General features: G+C 41.2%; 2 protein-coding genes across 2 annotated transcripts in view; one reads left to right on the top strand and one right to left on the bottom strand.

Annotated features, from left to right (window-relative positions):
• Nucleotides 1-12,081, top strand: part of LOC109472757 (glyoxylate/succinic semialdehyde reductase 1-like) — a 22,017-nt gene extending 9,936 nt beyond the window's left edge. The window contains exons 2-6 of the mRNA XM_019772606.1: nt 5,446-5,547; nt 6,629-6,791; nt 7,269-7,448; nt 9,883-10,007; nt 10,494-12,081. Of these exons, the coding sequence (XP_019628165.1) occupies nt 5,506-5,547; nt 6,629-6,791; nt 7,269-7,448; nt 9,883-10,007; nt 10,494-10,568 (585 nt within the window). The 5' untranslated portion in view covers nt 5,446-5,505 and the 3' untranslated portion in view covers nt 10,569-12,081. The remainder of the gene's footprint in view (nt 1-5,445; nt 5,548-6,628; nt 6,792-7,268; nt 7,449-9,882; nt 10,008-10,493) is intronic.
• On the bottom strand, nt 1,631-4,611 carry LOC109472755 (toll-like receptor 13). Its single transcript, XM_019772600.1, has one exon. It carries the CDS (start codon nt 4,494-4,496, stop codon nt 1,866-1,868), a length of 2,631 nt encoding a protein of 876 aa, XP_019628159.1. The 5' UTR covers nt 4,497-4,611; the 3' UTR covers nt 1,631-1,865.
• Nucleotides 12,082-14,467: the final 2,386 nt, after the last annotated feature.

Genomic DNA, 14,467 nt, shown 5'->3' with positions numbered 1-14,467 from the left:
TGCGCGTGACGTAATAAGAAAGGAATTCGGGGGAAAGGGCCCAAATATGGGCATACAAGCAGGTGTGGTCATGTTTGCAGATGTGGCTGTTGATTGGCTGTTGGCTAATTAATTTATTTACTACCATTTTCACGTACAATAGGGGGATTACCAGCGCGGCTGGTCAACGCGGTCTCGGCCGTGGGCCATCGGCTGGTCCACGCGGTCTCGGCCGTGGGCCATTACTATTTGATACTCTGATATTGGATACCGATTCGTGTGATTCCTATAAACATTTCACCTAACTACGAACTAGTTGGAAGAATTATAGCTGCATGGATGCCTGTATATGATTTTAACAAACACTGAAAATACTGACGCAAAAACTAGGCAGATATTTTGCTCTTCTCTGTTGGAACAACGCAAGCGGGAGGTCAATGACCTGCGCCCCCGCGAGTACTGTAAACAACGGTACGTAATGTGTATCGTCGGCGCACGCGCACGCGCCACGGTATCAACAATTTTCCACAATTTTCACCGCCTAGTATTATATATTCTGTTATCGATTTCTGAAGAATCACCAAAATTGTAGAGTGTATCTCCTAGAAAGTCCCTTACTAGTACTTGAAGCGATCGTTACCGCCATGTTGTTCACTTTATATGACATACAATGCAGAGAGTATTGGAAACGTGTCCAGATAGCTCGGTTGGTAACGCGCAGGGCTGCAAGTCCAGACATTACGAGTTCGAACCCCGGTACACTGGATATTTTTAATTATCCTTTTTACAATTTTTAACAATTATAACATTTTTAACAATTTCAACAATTTTTAAACCATTTTAACCATTTTACATTTTAACAATTTCAACATTTAATTTTAACATTTTCGTTTTAATATCCATTGCTTTGCTTTTAACATTCCAAAACTGATTGTTCTTACTCAAGAATTTCAATAACTTCGAATGTTAGTCTTTTGTATTTTTTCTCAACATACAAACCAAAATCACTTTGATGTTGTCACAAAAGTAACATCTGTGCGCGCATCGGTTTTCGTTCATTTAAAACATCTGGAAACTAAGCAAACATACTCAGTAAATTGATTGCTGTAATTCCCGATTTTTTTTCACTGTACCGCAACGCAAGCGGGGGGTCAATGTTCACGGTTTTCACTGTCACCTCTGTATTGTGAACTTATCATTACAGTTAGGAAATAATTCCTGGACTTTCTTTTTCCTGCAACTGTCACCACCGTGAATATATACTTCCGTGAACATGTCCATTTTTCTCAGGCCGTGAAAATTTTGCTTCCGTTAGTAGTAGTTACAATCTCGTCAAAAGTGTAAAGTAAAGCTGTCGAGATTTAAAGTGCGTGTCGTTGTATCTTTGTAAAAAAAGGGAGATAATTGCCAAGTGCCAGTTTTGTAAATACCTGTCGAGATTCAAACAGCTTGTCCTTGTATAATTGCAGTATGATTTATTTAGAATCTCTCATTTTTGTTTGGGGAAGGGTATGGAGTGAAATTCCTACATTTGCTCCGAAGCAAATGTTGGCCTTTCTAGTGTTTCTCATTCTTTCCCTGCCATGTCGTAAAATGTGGTGAACCCATCGCTATATTTGCTCCAAAGCAAATATTGGCCTTTCTAGTTTCAAAATCCTTTTTTCTGTATATTACTTGAAAATTACATGTGAAGCAGAGCTCAATATGTATCATTCCAACTTGCACAGCTTGTGATACTGCTAGCTGGCAAAATACCACACTCTTTTATACAAAGTATATACAATGTAGTTTACTACTTTGTGCCTTTACACAAGAGGGTATCCATTGTCCAAAATTCACTACTAGTAGTGAAAGAATCTTACTTTCCTCAAGTGTTCTCTTCCTTCTTAAACCAAGTCGTCCTCCACTTCTTGACCTTGAGGTAGTTCATTCCTTGACCCGAGGGCCTGTCTTAGCCTCTCCCAGAACAGGACCCTTCCCGGTGTGTCCTGCGGCCAGACCAGGTAGGTTTTCTTGGACATGAGTTTCTGCAGGAGATGGTAGCGAGACAGTTGAGTCACCGGGATGTTCTCCAGCAGAACTAGGATCAGGACATCCTTCCCCTCATCGAAGAGCCTGTGCCGGGCTATCTTGAACTCCAACGTGCACCACCCGCTGCGAATGAACCTCCTGGTCAGCAGACAGACCGTTTTCCTGCTCTGCAGGATCCCGTCGGTGATGTTGTCTACGATGTCTCTCCCCCCTATAAAGTCGCGGTCAGCAATGCACAGTCTGTAGTGCGGCCGCCGTTCCTCTAGGTTGGGGATGAGGTGGTTTTGGACCCAGCGCAAGCTTTCACAGTTATACGACACAAAGGCGTCGTAAAGGATGCGTTGGTTTCTCCTCGGTATGGCCTTGTAGCCGCGAGCTTTTCCACGCAGGTAGAGGAAGCAGTACTGTAGATACGGGTGGTATTTTCCAAGGAGAAAGGCTGCAATGGTATATAAGAAGACAAGCGTGGACGTGACAATACACATGTAGTAGGCTGTGTGAAGGTCACAGTCAAGGTCGAGGTCAAGCAGAGGCAGGTTCCTGCGTTCCTCGGGAGAAAAGCAGCTGTAAGGTGTCCTGGAAACGAGATTCTGTATCCGAACAGAGGTTGTGTTCTTGATCCACTCCACGAAATCCAGAAGATCGCACGTGCAGGAGAAGGGATTGTGGGATAGATCTAGTAGGTAGAGACTGTGGAAGAACAGGACTGTAGGTGCGTTAACGGTCGAGACAAAGTTTCGCGTCAAATTTAAGACCCTCAGGGACGTCATGGGCCAGAGAAGTCGTGGATTTATGCTGTAAATTTTGTTACTTGAGAGGTCAAGGAACTCTAGGCTCTCAAGATCTCTGAAAGTCTTGGCATGAAGGCTACCCAGGCTGTTGCCATGGAGATCAAGATGGGTCAACTTTCTTAGATGCCACAAGGCCTCCATGGGCACGACAGAGAAGTGGTTCAATGCCATGTCCAGCCACTCTAGTTCAGTTAGGTTGTGAAAAGTCCAAGATAGAAATGGATATGTTATGGGACTCAGTGAACCCACAATGTCAACCTTCCTGATGATAAGACGTTGCAGTGATTTCTGTGGTACAAAATCCAACTTGCTATCTAGATGAAAACGACACCCAGTAAAATCAATGACTTGCAAGGATGCTGGAATTGTCTTAAGGATGTTTTCAAGACTATCACCTGCGATATTCCATCTGGAATATAACTTGTTCAGCCGAGGTATGTGTTGAAAAGTACCTGAATAACTTGAAAAGAGTGCTGCATTGTCATCTATGTTCAGTTCCTTGAGGTTCCTCAGTCCTTGGAAATGAGAATGCTTAAGAATAGTGATTCCATTGTTCTCTAGGTTCAGGCTCTCCAAATTCTGCAACTCTTGAAAGTTCCCTGGCTGTACTCTAAGATCATTTCCCCCCAGGTCCAGCTTTTGTAACGTGAGTGATATTGGAAGGAAGACTTCCTGATTCAGAAAAGTGAGATCATTCAGAATCAAATCCAGAACTTCCAGTTTTTCCAGACCGTCGAATGCTTTATTCTCTATTGTAGATATTGGGTTCAGGCCAAATGCCAGCTCCTTTAAATTTGGGAGCCCTGCAAAGATGTCGTTCTTTAACATCCTTATTTCGTTGTCTTCGAGATTCAATGTCTCCAAACTTTTTGGAAGGCAATCTAGAGTTTCTTTCTCTGGTGTTCCTAAACTGACATGGACCAGATAGAGAGAAGTAACAGTGCCGTTTTTGAGCTCACTAAGATGTCGCCGGAAGTCTTGCCTTGTTCCTATTTTGATTCCCGATAAATCCAGTTTCTTTATGCTCTTAAGCCTGGACAGGGCTCCATCTTGTATCTGTGCCAGGGTTGGTACGGTCCCGGTTATGGAGAGATGCTCTATTTTGAGCTGTTTCACAATTCTGAGATCTTCTGCAGTGATGTACAATACGGGGTTGTTATCTAGAATGATTTCCTGTATGTGGTGTAGTTCTCTGAAAACGTCTAAATTGATAGAGGAAATGTTATTGCGACTCAGACGAACATACTGTAGACTTGCCAGCGCCGATATTCCCTTGGGAATTTCCAACAGTCCATTCCAAGATAAGTCCAGCCTTTGCAGTGATTTCAGAGGAAAGAAAACCTCTTTTCTCAAGGCATTAATGTTGTTGTTCGACAAGTCTAATGTTTGCAAGCAGCCAAGACCAGCAAAGGTGTCTTCTTCAACGAATTCCACTTGATTGTAGCATACCTGTAGGTCGACAAGGCTACTCAAACCTTGGAAAGAGTTGTTCCTTAACTCCTGGAGTTGGTTGTGGCACAGTCGAAGTGAAACAGTGGTGTTTGGCAGCGGATGGGGCACCGAAGCAAGCTGTAGTCCCTGGCAGTTCACCGTAGAGCCGACAATCTGGCACGGGATCTCGGGCCTTGTTGTTGAAGTGCCTTCGGCAGACCACTCAAGTTGTAGGACAAGAAATAGTAGAAGAACAGGACTCATGTTGGCGCTGGTTTCTTGAGAAGTTTTCCCTGTGTAGTTGTCTGAATGTTGATGCAAGTCCCTTGCTAACACTCCATCCTGTGTTAGTAGCACACAATATTTGTCATAATGAAGTATACCCACTCTTTCATGCTAATATTAGCCTATTACTAGTATTAGATTTAGTTCTCCTTGCCTTCTTGGAATGACTCATGCCATGGTCATGTCCATATTTGGTCATTAAGCATAACTGTAAAATTTAGTATTATTGCCAGATTCTGCTCAGACAGTTGCAAGTCTCTATATTATTATACTACAATGTATGATGTTGGATTGTTTTCTTGAAACTATACTGAGCCATACATCAGTATTCTACATACAATGTATTTGTAGGTGGTGGGAGAGTAACTGAATAGTGAACGTTTTGTGCATGTACAGTGCTGATTTGACAATGGCTCTTGCCAAAATAGATTTCACTTCCTTAATCTGAGATGAGTTCCTGCAAGGCTAGCCTGGTGACCAGACCCCTTTGAGCTCTTTGATATCTCAGACCACCTGTCTGACCAGATTCTGGACCTACCTTTCTATACGAATGGAATAAAATTTGAGTTGAACACTGCCAACCTACAAACACAAGCCAACTATAGCCGAACCTTCTGTCCACACTCAAATGTTTTAAACTATGAAAAATAAAGATCAATATCATAATGATATACAAGTAAATGTTTTCCCAGCCCAGCTTGTGTTTGGGACCAGTGGAGTTCTACAGAGCATCAGGCATGACACAGTGTTGTTAGAAATGTCCATGTAACTTTACCTACTATTTCTTTACTGTTTCTTCATTGTTTTCTCCAGCCTGTGTTTGGGACCAGTGGAGTTCTACAGAGCATCAGGCCTGGCACAGTGTTGTTAGAAATGTCCATGTAACTGTACCTGCTATTTCTTTACTGTTTCTTCCTTGTTTTCCCAGCTTGTGTTTGGGACCAGTGGAGTTCTACAGAGCATCAGGCCTGGGAAGGCGTATGTTGAGATGTCCACCATTGATGTAGAGACAGTACAAGATGTAGCTGAGGTAAGGAAGTGTGCCAAGATGTCTTACACAGTCTGTACAAATCTCAAGTAACTTCCCATCCAGTATAAATCACAATCAAAAGTAATGCAAAACAAGATAAAAAACTTGGATTTCTTAATCAAAACTCATAGAAAAGCCTTGCGATTCACAGATCCGAGAGTTGTCAGTGATAAAGACTTACTGTATTAATAACATTTATCCTGCTAAAAAAGGTTGTTGTATAGGTTCTGGGGTTAGGTAGTAGGCAGAAGGTTAATTTGCATGCTTGAGAACGCCCAGTTTCCTTCCGTGTTAAATGCATGCATTGTCATGATGACTTCTACCCATGAACTTTCACGTGTCCTACACGACATTGCCCAGTTGTCTGTGCCACTTCCAGGCCCATCCCAGTGTCATGTAGGGAGTACTGCTGTGTCAGAGTTCACCAGGCCTGGTGCCAAAAAATGCACTGGCCACCAGACCTTCATGACTAATTGACCTGATGTCAAACTTTTGAGTGAAGGGAGGCTTTAAAAAAGCATCAGTAAAGTTAGTCACTGGTTTAGTGGCTAGCATAGTTACTGTATTTACTTTCTCAGTGTCAGCACTTTGTTGCTCTGTTGTTGGCTTGTTGTGCAGCCTACAGCACCCTCTAACAGACTGAAATGGTACTGCAGCAAATAAGCATAGCAGCTAATGAAGAGTGCCATGTATCATATTTGCCTGGTACTGCAACATAGTATTTCCAGAAAGAATGCACAGATTCATACATGTCAAATGAATAGTGACAAAATAGAAAGAATCAGCATTACAGGAAGATAGTTTGAAATTTTTCTTTATCCACAAAATAATATTTCTCGCACAACAAGAAACTGAAGATTTCCTACCTTGTAAATATTTAGAATTTTGTGGAATTTCAAAGACTTGTCATTCTTTGGTTACACCATTTTTCCCCTCAGTTCTTGTGACTCTACTGTGCTCATAAAGCTATGGACACACAAGCAAACATTCAATCACTCACAAATTAAAAGCAAAACCTCTGTACACAGAGGAAACAATAAATGGTTAGAATTTTCACCTTTCTATGTCCGCCCGGTTCCAGAGTATTGAGTCGCGTGGAGGCCGGTTCCTGGAGGCTCCCGTCATTGGCACCAGAAAACCCGCGGAGGACGGGATGCTGGTCATCGTTGCCGGGGGTGACAGATCACTCTTCGATGACTGCGAGTCCTGCTTCCTGGCCATGGGCAAAAAGGCCTTCTATTTAGGTAAGGTTCCATTGTCCTTAGAGAGGACATTTTATTTTGGAGCAGGCCTCAAGTTTGTTATAAAGAATCCATCAGACTTTGGAGGATTATTTTTTTAATTCAAATTTAAACAAACATGTATTTAGGGCTAGACTGAAATGTACACATGATGTTTTGCTACTTTCCTCAAGGGAGTTAAGCATTATTTTTCACTTATCTGTGTGTCTGTGTGTGTGTGTGTGTGTGTGTGTGTGTGTGTGTGTTTCTGTCTTTTCCGATGTAACATTTCAAAACTAAACATGTCTTGTTAAAGGCCTTATTTCGTGCATTAAAGGATGGGGTCCCATTTATAGCTTTGTGTTTTGTCAGAAAAGATATCATCTGCAACAGGCAAAATTCTGGGCCCTCTAGGGGCGGTCCTTGGTACTGCAGTGGCACTTCTGGTTTTTGTATCTTCCATCATTAAGATTACAAATGGCTGCATGTGTTCCTGTGCAGGAGAGATCGGGAGCGGGACCAGGATGAAGCTCGTGGCCAACATGGTGCTGGGAAGCGTCATGGCGGGTTATGCTGAGGGCATGTCGCTGGCGGAGAGGGCGGGGCTGGATCTTCAGACAGTCCTGGACGTCTTTAAGGAGGGGCCTCTCAACTGTGCCGCCGTCAGATCCAAGGGTGACGGTGAGTCTGGAGATGTTTTAGTTTTTTTGACGAAACAGTCAAACTTCCCCAAGCAAAGATCTCTATTAGATTAGCCCATTATCTGGCCATAACAACCGCTTTTTCTAGGGTCCCAATTTTATTTCCTTTAGACATAAGCATTAAGGGACTTGCTGAAGCCAACCACTTCTCTAATTCAACACAACTGGCACGAATTGGGACTGCAAATGTTCCAATTAAGGCCTGTATGCTCTTTTCCGTAAGGCGCTATCAGGCCTTTCAAGTCTTCTTAATCCGTAGGCAGTCACCTTAAGCGAAGTGAGGAAAGTTGTGTAAAGTGCCTTTTCCAAAGGTGCAAGGTTGGTGACTTGGCAGGATTCAAACCCGAGACCTCTTGGTTCTGAGCCAAATGCTCTGCTGTTATGCCACACAACCCAACATTGGACTGTACATACAGAAACATGGGTGAACAAACCAAAAAATACTGAATAGTAAGCCTCTTTGATGACTCGGCAGTTGTTGCATACTGAAACCACACAATACCGGACATGTTCCGGGATGTACCTGTATTGATAACTCAGCAGTTGTCATGTACCGTACCCACCCAATGCAGGATGTACCTGTATTGATGTCGGAACCATCTCAGTGACTTCCCGCATACAATACAAATCAATATCAGCTCATATTTGTGTGTGAAATCTGCTGACGCTATGATTGTAGGTACTGTAAGTCAGCTAAAATGTGCACCCTTTCATATGCTACATTGTCCTGTTACAAAAACAGATAAACCTGTAAATACAAAGCATCTGAGTGTCTTCTCTGTCATGACCAGTGGAAGAGAACATTTGTAGCTCTTTGTATTAAAACTGGATCAAGATCTAGGATTAGTATATTATAGATACACCAAAGTACACTCATTTTACAGTACTCCTACAGCAGTGCTAGGCACTTGACCAACTTTTTGCAGCAGTTTTTGCTGATTTGCATTTTGCCCAGCACACTCATCCCATCAAGTGTCCTCTTGTACCGGCTGAAGAGCACTCCACAACAAACCGTTGTGGAGCTTCCCTCAACAGATCAATGCCGAACATTGATTTTTTTTCTCACACACAGACAACAACAAGAGTCAGCAGATTTCCCTTTCTATTTCTCAGTGTTCTGACCAGCCTGAAATTTTTTCCCTCATCTGAATTTTGTTTGACGTAACATCATTTACGGTGGCTACGGTGTACGGCCAGAGGCCCAACATTCCTTGCGGGTTTGGGGGCATGCTCCGTTTTTGAAAATTTTAAATTTTTGACCCTCTGAAACACTATTTCTTACATTTTAAGGTGCAGATTTTGCTAAGCTTAGTTTGATAATACCTCTTTGCATATCGTTACATGCCAATTTTGTCTGTCAAGGATGACAGATTGGGCAAATTTTTGTCCATCATGACCAAATTTCCACCAAAATTTACACACTGCAGCCTACCAGGGACTCAAACCCAGAACCTTCTGATTATAAGTCAACAACCCAAACCACAAGACCACCTTGCACCTTGTTTGCTCCAACGCATTACAAAAGGAGGGTTGTTACATCATAACATGAGTGGCTTTCATAACAGTTATTTTTTTGTCTTAAGGAGGAAGCAGCTGTTCAGGCCTGAGATAATGATTTCTATTTCTGTACGGAGAAAAGCTTCAGGTGATTTGTGAGACTTACATGTACGTACATAACAGTGTTAAGTAAATCCAACCACATTGCGAACAGAATTTATCTCAAGATGAAAGGAACATGCTGGAAGGAAAACTTGATTCTGACTATGTTTACATGGAGACTGTGTGAACAAAGCTACAAACTCTCCCCTCAGGTGAAACCTCTAGTTATGCTTTATCTGTTTAAATCTGGCAACCAAAACATTGAATAACATTGTCTGGCGCAATGCTAGCAACCAAGACAGAAAGTAAGAAAATACAAACATAAAAAAACTTGCTAAGGTTACTGAAGGATAGCTTTATATTTTTCAAAATTTTCTACAAACTGCAAAATACAAATGTACATGATGACAGAAGTGTGGCACACTTTGAGAATTGAATTGTTAACATATAGTTGTTAATAATGAGTTTAATAACAATGTAGATATCAAGAAGACAGAATATTGCTTTTGCTCTTTTTCCTCTTCTTCTACTGTTCCAAACAAATAAGGTCAATGACCTAGACCAGATGGCTGTGACCATGGTACATGTAACTGGTGCAGACACCCTGTAGTGTTGAATTGTGTTATGTAGCCAATGGCAGGACAGAGTTTGAGGGGCTGGTCACCATATTCATTTTGTATGTAATTGCATTTGAACAAGAATAAACAGAGCAGTAGTTTGTTGGGTTGTGAAGGTAAACATTGTGCTTTTGCTTTGCAAATGTTACTTTTCCAGTTGTTGGTTTAATAAATAATGTTAATTTTCCTGTTTTGCAGCCATCCTCCACAGCAGGTTTGAGCCGTCCTTCCCCCTCAAACACCAGCAGAAGGACATGCGGCTGGCGCTGGCGCTCGGCGACGAGCTCAAACAGTCTCTCCCTGTGGCTGCAGCTGCAAACGAGGTCAGGCACCATTCAAATTTGTTCAGCAGAACGTCAGCAGAATGTACTGCACCTGTGCAAAACCCGTAATGCATTGTTCACAGCAAGTCAGCAGAACTTCTCATTTAAGGTTGTATTTGAGCATTTGAGGATGACATCCCATCTCTAGTTTTCAAATGTTGTGCTGGAAAAGACATCAGTTCTGCAAGAGGCAAAATTCAAATGCAACGTTGACCAAACATCCAATGAAAACCATGAAAAATCTGACTTCACACAGAAAGTCATCAAAAGACATAAGCAATCGACCTTTGATAGGTCAACATGACTTGATTCAATGTAATTATGAATTACCCTATTCATACATCTCTGTAATATACATGTAAATACTTGATAATGATGCAAATTCATCAACTCCAGCTTGAGTTAGTCCCTTAAAAAGCTAACATCCGAAAGTTTACACACACATGGGGTGTTGTGCTGATTTGATGTCCGTTTTTTTCCCTGCAGATGTTCAAGAGGGCGATCTCTCTGGGGAATGGAGACAACGACATGTCTTCAGTCTACAGAGCCACAGCCTTGTGAGCGATGCTTGGCAGACCTTCTGCGACCAAATTCTATCACTTGCCTCAACGGAGAGATAAAAAACGATTGGGCAGCATAGAAGGAGACAATATTCATCTCACACATCCTAATCCTCTTCTTAACCTGGCAAACTTTTGGGCAGCTTTTCTGTTACCTTCCTCGAGGACTATTGAAGTCTGCAACATCTCAGATCATTTTTTTAAATATGTTTTCTCTAATATGTTTATTGCCCATATCTTTACAGCACATAAACACATTGCAAGGGTAACAATAGCTCCCTGGGACATTTTTTTACAGGGGTATTTCATCCCCCTCCCCTGGATTTTCTGTACTATAGTTCATTTCCTAGGACTTCTGTGCATTGATATCTTCCCTGGGAACTTTTGAGACTGTAGACTTCTTGCCACATTTGAGACTGTACGCTTCTTGCGACTGTAAGCTACCCTCTAATGACTAGAAGTACATGTAGCAGTGTTCATGAGTCCCTGAGGAAGGTAGCACGCAGGTTCCCCAAACATAGCCCAGGAAAGAAGAGACTTAGACCTAATTTAAACTCGGGCAAAAACCTGACAGAATGAAACTTGCATACACACACAAGCATATGAAAACTGCGTACATCAAATTTTTCCTGCTTGTAAATCGGCCTGCTTTAACATACTTAAAGAACAAACTGTACCTTATCTCAAGGTCTGGTGGATGAGCAGAATGTACATTCTTGATGTGTGTGAAAGCAGGCTGATTTACACAGGAAAAATTTGACGTTCACAGTTGTCCTACACTTGTGTGCGTACACAGATTTCGTATTGTCAGCTTTTTGCCTAGACATGTTTTTTTACATGTAAATCGTGTCCTTGGTTGTGTGGATTGTCTTTTCCTGATGACAGGTACCAACCAGTTGAGGCTATTCACAGATGAGACAGAGGTCTGGAGACAAACTTGCAGCAGATAACAAGGGACCGTTGTATATTCCAATATAAAGTACGACAGAACAACTTGTGTAAGTTTTTTTGTTTTTTAACAGGATCTTTGCGAATTTCCATCTAGATAGTGACTTGTTCTACAGGAATAGTAGTATTCTCAAGAATGAGGGCACAAGTGCAGCCTGTGATTCTTCTCGTTATATTCCTACTAGTACTACTAGTACTTATGTTTTTGTAGAAACTTGTTAGCCTCCACCAGGCCTTTCTAAGGTGTTACAGATAGTAAATTTTAGCAAAGATGGGGTGAATAATTGGCAAGGAGAGTGAGACCACAGTAAGGATACATATGTAACATTTTACCTTAGAATGCAGCAAATGCATGGGAAAATGACAGACTATGGTGGGCTAACTCCCCCGGCAAGTTATTTTCTCTGTGATACTAAATTTTACTATGTTTCACCCAGCCTAATCGGTCTGGTGGAGGCTAGAAATGTGTAAGGCACATCTGTGGTTTCATTGTTGTACAACTCTGTACAGTATGATGGTGGAACGTTGGCCGGAGTGATCCCTTGGGTTTTGGAAGACTGTTAGGCTAATGCAGTGTTCTAGCTAGCCTAAAAAATTTTTCCATCACCCCAGAAAAATTTTTAAACCTTCACCCACTGAAATGCCATTTCCTGCATTTTGAGGGGCAAATTTTGCTGATGAAGTTAGCTAAGTTTAATGGCATTTCTTTCCATATCTTTGGACGTCAATTTTTGTCTGTCAAAGATGATGGATTGGGCAAAATTTTTGTCCATTATGAGTGGTAAAATTCCTTCAAATGATGGAAAAATGGACGGCTGGCTAGAACACTGGACTAATGACAATACAATACAGCAGCTTGAAAGAGACAGATCCAAAACAATTCTAAGACTGTGAGGGTGTCGTATTTTGTGAAGAATGCAGGCATATTCCAATTATTCTATCTTTAATTTTCAAAGAATTTGGCTGACAATTTTTAGGAGGTAAATATGAAGCCGTGCATAAGACAAAGCAAGTCTCCCTGTACATACACATGTCTTGGTAGTCCTTCGTCGCCGAAGATGACTGTCAGTATGCTCAATCACGGGGGATGAGACCTCATGTGGCTTACACATGTACTACATACACATGTACTAGACATGTAAAGCAAGGGAGGGACTTGATCTATGTCTGGTTGTTGTTTTCATTTCGGGAATGAAAATTAGTCAGTTTCAATCTCAGAAACCTACTCTGTGGTAAACAAGTGTTTAGTTTTGTCAACAAGTGTTGTTTATTTGGATGCACCTCAAAGTGTACCATGCTGATGTGTGTAGGGCCCAGATGTGTATTGCACAATCATTGGAGGTCGCTGTAAGATTTAAGATGTAGGAAAGTATGAATGAATACTTCTGATTGGCAGCTTTGTGCAGTTTGAAAGGGGGGAGGGGGAGAATATTGTGTTATACATACAGGTATATACAATGTATATTCAGTTCCTTTAGTATTAAGCTGAAGTCAGACTCAAGCAATTGTCTTCTTCAGAATTCTACCATCCTAGATGAACTTTAAAGACAAGAACTTCTTAGAGGTATCCGATCTAATTTCAGGGCGGCAATACATAAAATATTCTGGATGATGAAATCTGTCAGATATAGCTATTTCACATTTTCATCATCATTTGATAACTTGAAGCATTTGAAATAGCCCCAAAACAAGGTACGTTAGGCATTGCTTACATTCTGTTTGTCACAATTTGCATATAACTTGAATGTGATTGATAATGGACGACATTGTAATACTAATAAATTTTTTGCCTTTATTAGGAAAAACTGAGGTCAATAAACAAATAAGATGGCGGATCAAAAGAAAATTCTAAGCTGGTGGAAAAGATTTTTATGATCATTGAATCATTGGCCCAAAGAGCAGCAAATTGTACTCCTTTGGTGGAGTAACTCCCCTGGCATGTCCTTTTGGCAAATTTTTACTCTTTCTAGACGCCTCTGAAGCCTGCTAGAGGCTATGATGAGATGACAAATGTTTTGGTTCAACTGAGGAAGTCCCTGGTGACCATACTATATGTACATGTATGTCCTCAAACAGTTCTAAATCTTCCTATTGGTTAATGGAATTGTAGAATTTGATTTTAGTCACTAACGGCTTCAACGGACATTTTTTTCTTCAAATTGAAATGAAGGCAAGAAAAAAATAGAACTGTAGGAAAATCTCCAGATGTATCCAGCTTCTCTGTCACGAGGACTGCCCTGGAAAATAAGAAAATTAATGATGTCAGGAATGACAAAGTTTTGGCTAGCCAAACATGTACAATGTAGCCTGTGTGTGTACGTCCAGATGAGAGTTGTGTTAGGTACAGTATACCGTACGTGGATGATGTTTTGTAAGTATACATGGAAACTAGTAGCTGAGTCTCTGTTTTAATGAATTCATTATTAACAATGGCTTATTTTTTAGAACAATCTCCACCCTAAGTGTATGAAAGTGTGCACTGATACTGCAGATATATATATAGTCAGTATAAGTTATCATGATGATAAGTTAGGAATAGTCCACGAGTGTGCAAGATAGACCGAACAATCTGTAACTGTTACTAATGTTACAGAGTATACTCTAACCCTACGTTGTAGTAGACATTGTTAGAACAATGTTTACTGACTGGATCACCGACTGTTTCTGTTAGACATTGTTATGTGATAGCATTTGTACAGTAAAGAAGAAAACTGGACGAGAATCAGGAGCCATTACAGCTCTCTTTTGTTGTCTCCATCTGTTGTCTCCATTATTTTTAGTCACACATCATCATCACACTCACATGATAGATCTACATCACCCAACCAGCTATTCCTTACTGCAGTAACCACTTTTTCCATTAGAAAGAGCTCATGATACATTACAATTGTAAACAGCGTATGTATGTCCCAGCGTATGTCCAGTCTTACTAGCTTTAGTCCAATTCGAGTC

Source organism: Branchiostoma belcheri, unplaced genomic scaffold, assembly GCF_001625305.1.
Source record: "Branchiostoma belcheri isolate BF01 breed outbred unplaced genomic scaffold, Haploidv18h27 scaffold280, whole genome shotgun sequence".
NCBI classification, from domain to species: domain Eukaryota; kingdom Metazoa; phylum Chordata; class Leptocardii; order Amphioxiformes; family Branchiostomatidae; genus Branchiostoma; species Branchiostoma belcheri.
The sequence above is the reverse complement of the archived record's forward strand: the minus strand, read 5'-3'. Positions and strand labels throughout refer to the sequence as shown.